The sequence below is a fragment of the Nyctibius grandis genome, chromosome 2 (assembly GCF_013368605.1).
Source record: "Nyctibius grandis isolate bNycGra1 chromosome 2, bNycGra1.pri, whole genome shotgun sequence".
In the NCBI taxonomy this organism is placed as follows: domain Eukaryota; kingdom Metazoa; phylum Chordata; class Aves; order Nyctibiiformes; family Nyctibiidae; genus Nyctibius; species Nyctibius grandis.
In genome coordinates, this window is record NC_090659.1 from 125997599 (window position 1) to 126010093 (window position 12495).

The window sequence follows — 12495 nt, forward strand, 5'->3', positions numbered from 1 at the left end:
ACACTACAGGCACGCCATCAAGATTTTCCCATTTACATCTCAAATCATCAGGGCTCCAACTGGCCCCAAAAGCCAAAGGCTTGGACATGGATTTCTGGAAACACGTCAGCTGCACAGCAGCTCCCTCAAGGAACGAGGGTGGAGAGAGCTTCATCACCATCATCATTCCTCTCAGCGAGGCAACTGCTCTCAAGCGCACACTCCCTGATCTAAGTAAACATTAAGGATTCCAGCACAGAATCCAAGGCTTAATTACAAGTCAGCCTCTGTGTTGTGGCAGCATAATTGGTGCAGACCCTAGAACCAAACACTTCCACGCTTACTAATGCACTGAAACGCAGCGCTAAGTTAACACGTCTAATTACTCCATTATATAGGGAAGAATTTTGCTACTAATATACAAAGTCAAAGGACATTTTAATAACAGACCCGTCTATAACATACCAAGTAATTTATAATCCTGTTTTAGCAACTCCTGATACAATTCTGCATACAATTTGTGTAACTACATATATAAAATGCACATGTGATTATGTACATCCACATGCGTGTGCATGCGTTTGCTCTGCAGAGCCACCCAAGAATTAATATCTTCTACATCCTCTAGCTCTCTAGTCATGATCTGCTAATAAACATATTTGCTTACATAACTAATAAGCTCAAACAAATTTTTTTTCATGTAAACACCAGATCAGTTCCGCGGTGTTTATTCCTTTCACCAGTTCACTGTTTGCCAAGTGATTTATCTTCATTAACACAAGTGCTAAAACTTCATCTGGTGGGTCAGAATTTAAAGAGCTGCAGCTCATCTCACGACACAAAACCTAATTTTATTGCAGTTGCATCAGCTCTAAAGACATTTAATTGCTTTAACTCATCATCGACTAGAAATAAATAGCTTTGGCTGTCCAAGAACATTTGCTCACACTTTCAGTGCCTTCCAACAGAGTGGGAGCACCAGTTGACACTGTCTCACTGCACAGCGGAAGCATTTTAAGCCATCACATTCCTCCTTGACTGGTTTGCCCACATTCTTTCACCGAATCCATACCAGAAACAGCCCTCAGACCCTGTGTTTCCCCAGCTTTTTGGCTCATGCCTTAATCCCTTCAACCTAAACACCAAAGCTGGATTATCAAGAATGCAGGGAAGTCTGATTCCGCACCCACAAACCTTCTTCAATAATTCTTCTTTTCTAAGAGGGAAGAAGTTGCTGCAAGGTCAGGGATCCTTCTGAACCTCGGCCAACAAGTCGACTCTGAGATGTTGCGTGCTGTGTACGGACTACAAACGCCCCTCTGACACCCTCTGAAAGGCTTCCCAACGTCTAGGGAAGACCTAATCCCACAACGCCGCACTGGCAGAAGGAGTCTCAGGCTGGTTGTAGCCAACGTTACTCACCTGTTTTACGTTGTATCCTGCTTTCGCACTAGTTTCAATGAACATTACATTCAGCTCTTTGGCTTTCCTTTCTCCTTCCTCAATGGACACTTGTCTGGGGAAGATAACACAGAATTAGGAAAAAAAACCCCAGACACTTTGAAAATTAAGATTTTTGTCTTCAACCCAAGGAGGTGACTGCTTCATTACAGTTCTGAAAGCACTTAATGTTTTTTTTCCCTGCATACAGACACCACATCCTGAGCAGTCGTAGACAAGTATCACCTTTTCATCGTCCCAGATGGACTTTTACGGCACACCTGGCCCCCAAAGCAGAACTAGCCAGCTAGACTCCCCCAAATCCCTGTCCAGAAAACTATGCTTTTATGTCTGAGCAATTAGCAATCAACAGATTTTAATATCCAGTAACAGTCACCCTCTTGCAGCCTACCAAACTGTTTTAACAAAGGACCAAGCGTAACCACCTCACACCAAATGACTTGTGTCCTGCTTTCCCCTGGCTGGGTGTCCCACCCGTTAAGCAGTCTGCTACAGCAAAAACTGGGGGAAACTTTGGTTCAAGAACTGCCAAACCAGAATCACGAGGTACAGGAGGGGCATATGTGCATAAACAATTCTTTTGGGTGTTATTGTGCATAAACAATTCTTAGTAGGGTGTTATAAATCCCAAGTGAGGGTTCACAAGTGAAGCTGTTCTGAGGAAACAGGGATTTCAATCGAATCCAGAATACTTCCCTCTCATGATTTTGTTTTACTTTTGTGACTTTTTTGCTCATTTGTGTTAGTGATACCATAAACCCAGAATAAGCAGAGCGCCCAATGCAGCAGAAGCTGAAGGTGCATGACTTCTAATAAAAATATTTAAGTTTACCAACTTAGAAAAACCCCTGAAGAGTTTTCAAAGGGAGGATTACTGTCACTTCTCATTTATAACTGAGCAAATCTATTAAGCATGAATATTTGTAATGATTTTAGCTTATTCATTCACTGATGGAGGTTGTAGTTAACACTCCATTCTCTCCTGACATCCAAACAAGTTGGTGACAGCCTCTCAACTCGTTCACAGCATCGTGCTGGAAAGTTGTGCTTAACCAAATGAAAGAAGTTTTTAAATTGAGATTTCTCTCGTCACAGCCATCTCCAGTGTAGTAAAAACAAGCTTGAGCATTTTGGGTAAAAAAAAAAAATACAAGCGTTCTTTTTAAAACAGTTGTCTAGGGGAAAACAGCAGCAATTTAAGAAAAGCATTTGAAAGATGAGTTATGCCTCCGTACCTCTTATCTGCTAGATCTGTTTTATTTCCCACCAGCATAATGATGACATCGCTGCCCCTTTCCGTTCTGACATCGTCAATCCATTTTGTTGTTTGCTGGAACGAGTTTACATCTAACAGGGAACAGTGGAGAAGATTATTACCGCAGGTATTCTTCACAGATGGCTGGTAAATACATCTCTAAGTCTCAAATAAAAGCTTCGTATTCTCTGGAATTGGCACACTAGGGTGATGAAGAATCAGCAAGAGAAACCCTAAGTGTCCCACATTGAAGATAAGAAAACTTTGGCATTAACTTCAAATGGACTCGTACTTCATTACAGGTGAATTCAAAGCCAGGGAGCGAACAGAGTTGATCTATAATTTGGTTTTGACAGCATCTAAAATGAGAAGTCTTGTGGTTTAGACCAGTTCTTTTCACTTCAACATAAAATATTTTATATAGGGAATGGGGATTAATGGGATGCTGCATTCTACACTGCTCACGACTTCTGCATCTACAGCAAGAGGTTCTACAGCTTCATTGCTTCTCAAAACTACTTAATACCAGCTACACATGTTGTACAGCTTCATCACTTATTTGCTACGCTCAGGATTTGCTCTAGGAAACACCAGGGTACCACGTACTACCAACTCCTATATCACTGAACAGCCAGTTCAAAAGAGTTTCCAAATCACTTGCATAGAACCCAAAATACAAATTTAGCCTATCCACACACTTTTTCTTAACGATAGGTCCTTAAAAGCCACAAGCTAATTTTAAGAAGCTCATCCTGATCTAATGAGACAGTGTGCTGTTTGAAAAGTTGCATCCCATCAGGAAAATCGAGGTGTACAGAAGCTGCTGCGGAGCTCAGCGTTCGCCAGTCAGCGACACAAAGAGCCTCTGAGTTGCCAAAGTAGTTTGCAGTACTTAAAAAAAAAAAAAAGGGGAGGGCTCTGCAGCAGTTCTTGACAAGTATTGATTTTTTTAATGGCTTCTACTGCATAGTAATATATCATATGCTAGACAGTCAAGGCTTGATCACTTGCCAGTGTCTTAATTCTTCTCTTTACTACTTGGTAATATTGAGTTTGCTCGGTGAGTAACAGAATTTCAAAGTTCACGACTAACCTGTAACTTTAGCTCAAATGAAAGTGCTATTTTTAAGAATTAAAGCTTTTATAGGTAAAGCCTGTATTCCTGCTGTAATCTTTTAGTATTAATAAATCCAGGGACAAGCACTTTTGCATTTGTATAGCATTAGGCCATTGCTCTCAGTCAATTCCAGTTTAGGACTGAAGGTGTCTGAAGGTTTAGTTCTCCTAACCCAAAACTGAAGGTGTCTGAAGGTTTAGTTCTCCTAACCCAAAACTGAAGGTGTCTAAAGGTTTAGTTCTATTAACCCAAAATTGAAGGTGTCTGAAGGTTTAGTTCTATTAACCCAAAACTGAAGGTGTCTGAAGGTTTAGTTCTCCTAACCCAAAACTGAAGGTGTCTGAAGGTTTAGTTCTCCTAACCCAAAACTGAAGGTGTCTGAAGGTTTAGTTCTCCTAAACCATAATTGAAGGTGTCTGAAGGTTTAGTTCTCCTAACCCCAAATTTCTGTTCTTTGTCCATAGAGAACAGTAGTAAGTTAGGGGTCTCTGGCCTGAGGGGAGGGACAGAAGGAGAAGGGTTAACAAAGCGCTAATATTTAAGTTCACAAAAATGTACATACCTTAGTAAGAAATGAAAGAGCAGTTGTTAAAGGATAAGGGGCTTAGTGGGAAGTTTTACATTTTGCAAAACGTGAAGGTGACTGATTCAAATGACAATGGGATGTTAATGAGTTTTCCCCCCAGCCCATGCCCAGATTTTGGTTTTGGAGGGAGGGCAAATGGAGTGAAGCAAGCTACAGCTATCAGTGCAAAGTCTCTAAATTTAAGAATTCAGATATCTATGAACATGATTCAGGTGGTTGAGACCAAAAGTCACAGGTGATATTACGATCAAAAAGCAGATGGAAGAGGGTGAAGTGCAACAAGACCAGCCAGGACTCGAGGCTCCAGGAGAATGCGATAGGAAAGGGTTACGAAACGATGTCGACGACGGTTTATACATCAGCAGTGATATGGTGGCTAATTTAAAACTTGATTACAATAAAAGAAAACGTTTCTTTTTTTCATGCCAGAATGAAGAACAAGCAGATGGCTGTGACAGGACATGCAAAGCTAGGCTAAAGGATGAAAGGGGCAGAGTATTAGAAATGCAGAATTCCCCCCACTCACTTGTGATATCATAAACAACAACTGCAACAGTGGAGTCACGAATGTAGCTAGGAATCAAGCTCCTGAACCGTTCTTGACCTGCTGTGTCCCATAATTGCAACCGTACCTAACAAAATCAGTCAAACAAGCAAGAAAAATAAGAAAAAGGTCAAAGCCAGTGCAATATACCTACTTGTGATATCGTAAACTACTACAGCAGCAGCAGAGTCACGGATGTAACTGGGAATGAGGCTACGGAAACGTTCCTGACCCGCAGTATCCCACAGCTGCAACCTGATCTGTGGGTGGGAGAAAATTAAAAAAGCCAAACTGCCACTAAAAATAAAAGAGTAAATAAATTTTACTGTTTGAAAAAAAAAGCAAAAAGCTAAATAAAAATGATAAACTCATGCAGGAGATGACTGGGGAGTGGGAGCAGCAGCGTACTGGCTGCTTCTTTACAGCAATCTCTCCCAAGAACTAGCAGTAGCCAAACTGGCCTACGTGCACCTATCTTGGCTTTGATTTTTAAAAAATGCTTCCCTTCCAAAAGGGGAGAAATCGCCTCGCTCAGCTTCCAAACTGAGAGGACCAACACGGGAACTAAGGCAAATGTTCACCTGCAGTTCTGCCTACACAAGGTTTTCATGCTCTGCTGCTGTCCTTCCTCAGGACGCACACGGGTAACCTCCAGCGTCCTGGAGGACGGTTGCTGGTGGAAGAATCAGCCCACGCACCGTACTTGTAAAGGCAGAGCCTTCAGCTGCTGTCAGAGCACTGGAAAAGCTACTGAAGTGAATTTGTCAAGGAGTATAGAACGCTAGTTATTATATTTAAGCCTTAGCCACACTGCAAAGTAACATGCACACGGATGAAGTTGGCTGTCTCCTACCATCAAGGTTCTGAAAGCAGCAACATGTATGGCAAGATGGGCAAGGGCCAGTTTTGCTACGGAAGGAATATCCCACGGCTCCAGCACTTTCCATGCCATCACATCTCTTGTGGGTTTATACACCACCAGAAGCTTATGCAGCACTGCACAATTTGCTTCCCCAAATAGCTCTAATGGCTGAATTTCTTAATTAAGAATCTGAGCTCATTTTAAACCGCAGGCTTGCTTCCACAGAGGAGTGATTTCATTTCAGGAACTAGAGCTCCACTAAGCATCATTTGTGGATTACTGCTGAAGGCAAGCTTCTTTTTAAACAAGTAATATTAAGAACTATCAAGCTGGCTATTAACTGGCAGCGTTTGGCAATTTATATTTTATCCTTCTGTCTTCTGACATCAAAACCTAAAGGGGTGAAGCGTGGTCACCTTCTCCAAATTCCCACCATTATGCACCCCTCAAACTATCCGTATCATCTCTTTCTTCCAAGAGGATGCCACCAGAGCACCTTCTGCTGCTTGGAAAATGGCACTCACGAGCCCTCCACAGATGAACCAACTGGTAATTTCCCACTTCCCCAAAGAGAGGAGGGAGCTGCCTGCACAGCGCTTGTCACTCTGGAAGCAGCTGGAAGATGAAGGCTCAGTCTCTGCTTCCAAGTGATCTCAGAACTGTGGGCTGCACAATTACAACAGATGCTGATCCTCATTCCTACTGTACATAGAGAAGCGCAACAAAACTCTTACTCACTGTTCGATCCTCCAGATACATGGTTTTCGATAAGAAGTCAATGCCAATTGTTGCCTGTAAAAAGAAATGAAAAAACACAACACCTCTTAAATGAAAATGTCAGAACAACTGTAGGGATTTACAGAGGAGTGAGAATTACTGCCACAGCAGAATTCAGCACCTATACTGGATCAAAAAGAAAAATATGTTGGTTTTCCTGCTTTCAAGATGTAACTCTATATGACTCAACAGGCAGTTTCCTTAATATCCATAATGGCAACAACATCTTAAAGCACAAAAAGCTGTCGACCTTAACTTCAGTTTATGCATATTGACAGTTGAATTCATACAGTCACAGAATCACAGAATCAAGCAGGTTGGAAGAGACCTCTGGGATCATCGAGTCCAACCATTGCCCTGACACCACCATGGTAACTAGACCATGGCACTAAGGGCCATGTCCAGGCTTTTCTTAAACACCTCCAGAGATGGTGACTCCACCACCTTCCTGGGCAGCCCCTTCCAATGGCTAATGACCCTTGCTGAGAAGAAATGCTTCCTAATGTCCAACCTGAACCTCCCCTGGCAAAGCTTGAGGCTGTGTCCTCTTGTCCTATCGCTGGTTGCCTGGGAGAAGAGGCCGACTCCCACTCCACTACAACCTCCCTTCAGGTAGTTGTAGACTGCACTAAGGTCACCTCTGAGCCTCCTCTAACCTAAGTTAGTGTCCATCAGCTGAACCAGGATATCTGGGCACACTGTATTCCTCCCGCCTGCCAAATATCTTACACTAGTGGCAGCTTCACTTAGAACATCCTTATACATGTTTAAGAGAAAGCACTTAGTAGTGCTTTGCTCTATCAAGAGCTGCTTCTTCAATACAGGACCTTCACCCCATTGTTCAAGGCTGAATCCAAGCTCTAGGTGTTCGCTTGCAGCAGGGAAACAACCAAGCTGACCTGTTGGGGCTGTAAGGCTGCCCTGGCTTCAGCAGGACATGGAGCATGTCAAGCAGCTGCACTGCTCAACAACATCAACAGAGCCTGGAAAATGTTCCAAATTGATTTAAAAAGAAAAAAAAAAAAAAACATAGATAAGAGGTAAGTTTCTCAGCTAGGGCAGAATATGAGGCAGCAGTGTGCCCAGCTGGCCAAGAAGGCCACCAGCATCCTGGCTTGTACCAGCACTAGTGTGGCCAGCAGAACTAGGGCAGGGATCGTCCCCCTGTGCTCGGCACTGGTGAGGCCGCACCTCGAATCCTGGCTGCAGTTTTGGGCCCCTCACTCCAAGAAAGACCTTGAGGTGCTGGAGCGAGCCCAGAGAAGGGCAACGGGGCTGGTGAAGGGTCTGGAGCACAAGTGTGATGAGGAGCGGCTGAGGGACCTGGGGGTTTTTAGCCTGGAGAAAAGGAGGCTGAGGGGAGACCTTCTCGCTCTCTACAACTGCCTGAATCATAGAATCACAGAACAGTTTGGGTTGGAAGGCACCTTCAAGACCATCTAGTTCCAACTCCCCTGCCATGGGCAGGGACACCTTCCACTAGACGAGGTTGCTCAGAGCCCCATCCAACCTGGCCTTGAAGCGAGAGAAGATTGTACTGAGGTGGGGGTCAGTCTCTTCTCCCAAGTAACAAGTGACAGGACGAGAGGAAATGGCCTCAAGTTGCACCAGGGGAGGTTTAGATTGGAGATCAGGGACAATGTCTTCATGGAAAGGGTTGTCAAGCACTGGCACAGGCTGCCCAGGGCAGTGGTGGAGTCCCCATCCCTGGAGGGATTTAAAAGCCATGTAGATGTGGTGCTGAGGGACATGGGTTAGTGGTGGCCTTGGCAGTGCTGGGCTAAACGGTTGGACTCGATTGATCTTTTGACACAAAACTGGGAGGAGTGGCTGATGTGCCGGAAGGCTGCGCAGCCATTCAGAGAGACCTGGACAGGCTGGAGAGTTGGGCGGGGAGAAATTTAATGAAATATAACAAGGGCAAGTGTAGAGTCCTGCATCTGGGCAAGAACAACCCCATGTACCAGTACGAGTTGGGGACAGACCTGTTGGAGAGCAGCGGAGGGGAAAGGGACCTGGGGGTCCTAGTGGACAACAGGATGGCCATGAGCCAGCAGTGTGCCCTTGTGGCCAAGAAGGCCAATGGCATCCTGGGGTGTATTAGAAGGGGTGTGGTTAGCAGGTCAAGAGAGGTTCTCCTCCCCCTCTACTCTGCCCTGGTGAGGCCGCATCTGGAGTATTGTGTCCAGTTCTGGGCCCCTCAGTTCAAGAAGGACAGGGAACTGCTAGAGAGAGTCCAGCGCAGAGCCACGAAGATGATTAAGGGAGTGGAACATCTCCCTTATGAGGAGAGGCTGAGGGAGCTGGGTCTCTTTAGCTTAGAGAAGAGGAGCCTGAGGGGTGACCTCATTAATGTTTATAAATATGTAAAGGGCAAGTGTCAAGAGGACGGAGCCAGGCTCTTCTCAGTGACATCCCTTGACAGGACAAGGGGCAATGGGTGCAAGCTGGAGCACAGGAGGTTCCACTTAAATCTGAGGAAAAACTTCTTTACTGTAAGGGTGACTGAACACTGGAACAGGCTGCCCAGAGAGGTTGTGGAGTCTCCTTCTCTGGAGACATTCAAAACCCGCCTGGACGCGTTCCTGTGTGATATGGTCTAGGTAATCCTGCCCCGGCAGGGGGATTGGACTAGATGATCTTTCGAGGTCCCTTCCAATCCCCAACATTCTGTGATTCTGTGATTCTGTGATTCTGTAAAGGTCCTTTCCAACCAAAATGATTCTGTCATTCTATGAAAGAGGTTTGATACCACCTCTCCCCTGCTCTCCCACACTAAAGCAGGTATTTCTAATGAAGACTCTATTTTACTGTATATGCTCCATACTGTTACACAGCCATTATGCCCTCACTATATATCCCTGTAATTAATTCCTTGTATTCTGCCAGATATTTTACGTGGTAGGAAGAAAGAACAGAGCCAGCCAGCCTCCCTGTGAGCAATACACGAAAACCAGCTGCAAATGAATAAAAAAAAACCCAGAACTGAACAATCCAAAGTGAATTTCAATTTGTAACTAAATATAACACATCAGAAAACGAACTTTCCTGGCTGGATCAGGACAGCAGATTTGGAGTATCAGAGATGCATATTGGAAAATAAATCCTGGTGGATCCCAGGAGAGCTACCCAGTGATTTTCACCTGTCATCAAGAGCTGTGACATCACCAGTTGAGAGAGATGATACTGAAACTGTAAGGAAGATGTGAGAAGCCTCAAAAGACTAATGCACCAACACGCTTCCTTGGACGATTGCCTCAAAGATGCTTCTTTTTTCCCTTGTCTCTATTTCATTTCCCTTTACAGAAGAAAAAGCGACAAAACCCCTAACACCTTACAGCATATATACAAGTCAGGATCCCACTCTTGAGCGAGTCCAGAGGAGGGCGACCAACCTGGTGAAGGGTCTGGAGGGTCTGACCTACGAGGAACGGCTGAGGGAGCTGGGGGTGTTTAGCCTGGAGAAGAGGAGGCTCAGAGGTGACCTTAGTGCAGTCTACAACTACCTGAAGGGAGGTTGTAGCAGAGTGGGAGTCGGCCTCTTCTCCCAGGCAACTAGTGATAGGACAAGGGACGCAGCCTCAAGCTTGGCCAGGGGAGGTTCAGGTTGGACATTGATTCTGTGATTCTGTGACAAACTGCTGGAGACTCAGATTATTCTCTGCTCTCAGTAAGAGCTGGAACATCAGCTGCAAAGTCCCAAACCTGCCTCAGCCCATACTTCATGCCATCCCTCCCACACAGCTGCACAGCAGCAAGAGGTCTGAAGCTCACTCACTGCCATAAGAAGTCCCTGTATGACTGGTAGAAATGCAAGTGCCAGAGAGAAACGCGTCAGGTCTGTGAGATTCCTGTTCACCTTGAGAAGAACATATGAAGTGGGCTCGTGTGAAGTTCAACAAGGCCAAGTGCAAGGTCCTGCACATCAGTCGGGGCAATCCCAAGCACAAACACAGGCTGGGTGGAGAATGGATGGAGAGCAGCCCTGAGGAGAAGGACTTGGGGGTGATGGGTGACGAGAAGCTCACCATGAGCCGGCAACGTGCGCTGGCAGCCCAGAAAGCCAACGGTGTCCTGGGCTGCATCCCCAGCAGCGTGGCCAGCAGGGCGAGGGAGGGGATTCTGCCCCTCTGCTCCGCTCTCGGGAGACCCCCCTGCAGTGCTGCGTCCAGCTCTGGGGCCCACAACAGAAGAAGGACACGGAGCTGTTGGAGCGAGTCCAGAGGAGGCCACGAAGATGCTCAGAGGGCTGGAGCCCCTCTGCTCTGGAGACAGGCTGAGAGAGTTGGGGCTGTTCAGCCTGGAGAAGAGAAGGCTCCACGGAGACCTTCTAGCACCTTCCACTACCTGAAGGGGCTACAGGAAAGCTGGAGAGGGGCTTGTTACAAGGGCATGGAGTGATAGGACGAGGGGGAACGGTTTTAATCTGAAAGAGGGGAGATTGAGATGAGATCTTAGGAAGAAATTCTTGACTGTGAGGGTGGTGAGACCCTGGCCCAGGTTGCCCAGAGAAGCTGTGGCTGCCCCCTCCCTGGCAGTGTTCAAGGCCAGCTTGGATGGGGCTTGGAGCAACCTGGTCTGGTGGAAGGTGTCCCTGCCCGTGGCAGGGGGTTGGAACTAGATGGGCTTTAAGGTCCCTTCCAACCCAAACCATTCTATGAATCTACGATATGGCAGGTCTGTTACCTTCACGCTGTGAAATGGCTCCTGACCTGAGCACCCACAAGCTTTACAGATTACATGGAGTAACTTAGAGCCAAATGTATTTCTCTGCCTGTGTTGTTCTGACTGTAACGCGATGCAGAGAGGCAGCAGTATCAGGGAGGGGATTCAAGCACTCTCTACATCCCAGACTTTGACTAAACAAGAGGCATTTTGTCACAGTTGTAAAGAAGAGCTGTGCAATGTCTGAGCAGAGGAAAAGTCTGCTTACTGACAGGGAAAAATACATGGACGTGAAATTAAGCTAACTACCATAATTAAGGCGGAGGCAGGTTTAACCCGCTTGTGAAGTGCTGTGTGCCACATTGAACAAGCAGGAGCCAGGCATGCTCTGAATGGGATGCGAGGTGCTGTAAGTCCCAGTTTCAAGCTTCAACAAGACAAGCAGGACAAAAAACTCTCGAGATGGGCACCCGACGGAGGGGGTCGTGTATGAGAACACTCAACCCAGCTGTCTGCCCAACACTACTAGTAAGGAACTGCTGTTACCCCATTCTATAGACTGTACTTGCTGACATGGAATTACCCAAGACTATGCAAGGAAGCCTGAGGCAAAGCAAGAACCTGAATTATCTTTCAAGTCACACGCCAGCGTTTCAACTCAACACTGTCCTCCCTCTCCCCTCCTCCAAGAGGCTGAAGCTAAAGGGAAGCGTGGCCTTTACAGAATCACAGAATGTCAGGGATTGGAAGGGACCTCGAAAGATCATCTAGTCCAATCCCCTGCCGGAGCAGGATTACCTAGATCATATCACACAGGAACGCGTCCAGGCGGGTTTTGAATGTCTTCGGAGAAGGAGACTCCACAACCTCTCTGGGCAGCCTGTGCCAGTGTTCAGTCACCCTCACCGTAAAGAAGTTTTTCCTCATATCTATGTGGAACCTCCTGTGTTCCAGCTTGCACCCATTGCCCCTTGTCCTGTCAAGGGATGGCACTGAGAAGAGCCTGGCTCCATCCTCATGACACTTGCCTTTTACATATTTATAAACATTAATGAGGTCACCCCTCAGGCTCCTCTTCTCCAAGCTAAAGAGACCCAGCTCCCTCAGCCTCTCCTCAGAAGGGAGATGTTCCACCCCCTTAATCATCTTCGTGGCTCTGCGCTGGACTCTCTCGAGCAGTTCCCTGTCCTTCTTGAACTGAGGGGCCCAGAACTGGACACAATATTCCAGATGCGGCCTCACCAGGGCA

At 46.1% G+C, this 12495-nt stretch overlaps 1 protein-coding gene across 3 annotated transcripts in view; it reads right to left on the minus strand.

Annotated features, from left to right (window-relative positions):
• RAB6A (RAB6A, member RAS oncogene family) overlaps positions 1 to 12495 on the minus strand; it is an 81657-nt gene that overhangs the window by 15291 nt on the left and 53871 nt on the right. The window contains exons 3-7 of one of the 3 annotated variants that reach the window (XM_068419260.1): positions 6543 to 6596; positions 5080 to 5202; positions 4925 to 5030; positions 2676 to 2787; positions 1402 to 1495 (exon numbers count right to left, since the gene is read on the minus strand). In XM_068419260.1, the coding sequence (XP_068275361.1) occupies positions 1402 to 1495; positions 2676 to 2787; positions 4925 to 5030; positions 5080 to 5202; positions 6543 to 6596 (489 nt within the window). The remainder of the gene's footprint in view (positions 1 to 1401; positions 1496 to 2675; positions 2788 to 4924; positions 5031 to 5079; positions 5203 to 6542; positions 6597 to 12495) is intronic. The other 2 variants (XM_068419251.1, XM_068419242.1) reach the window with 2 other exon arrangements.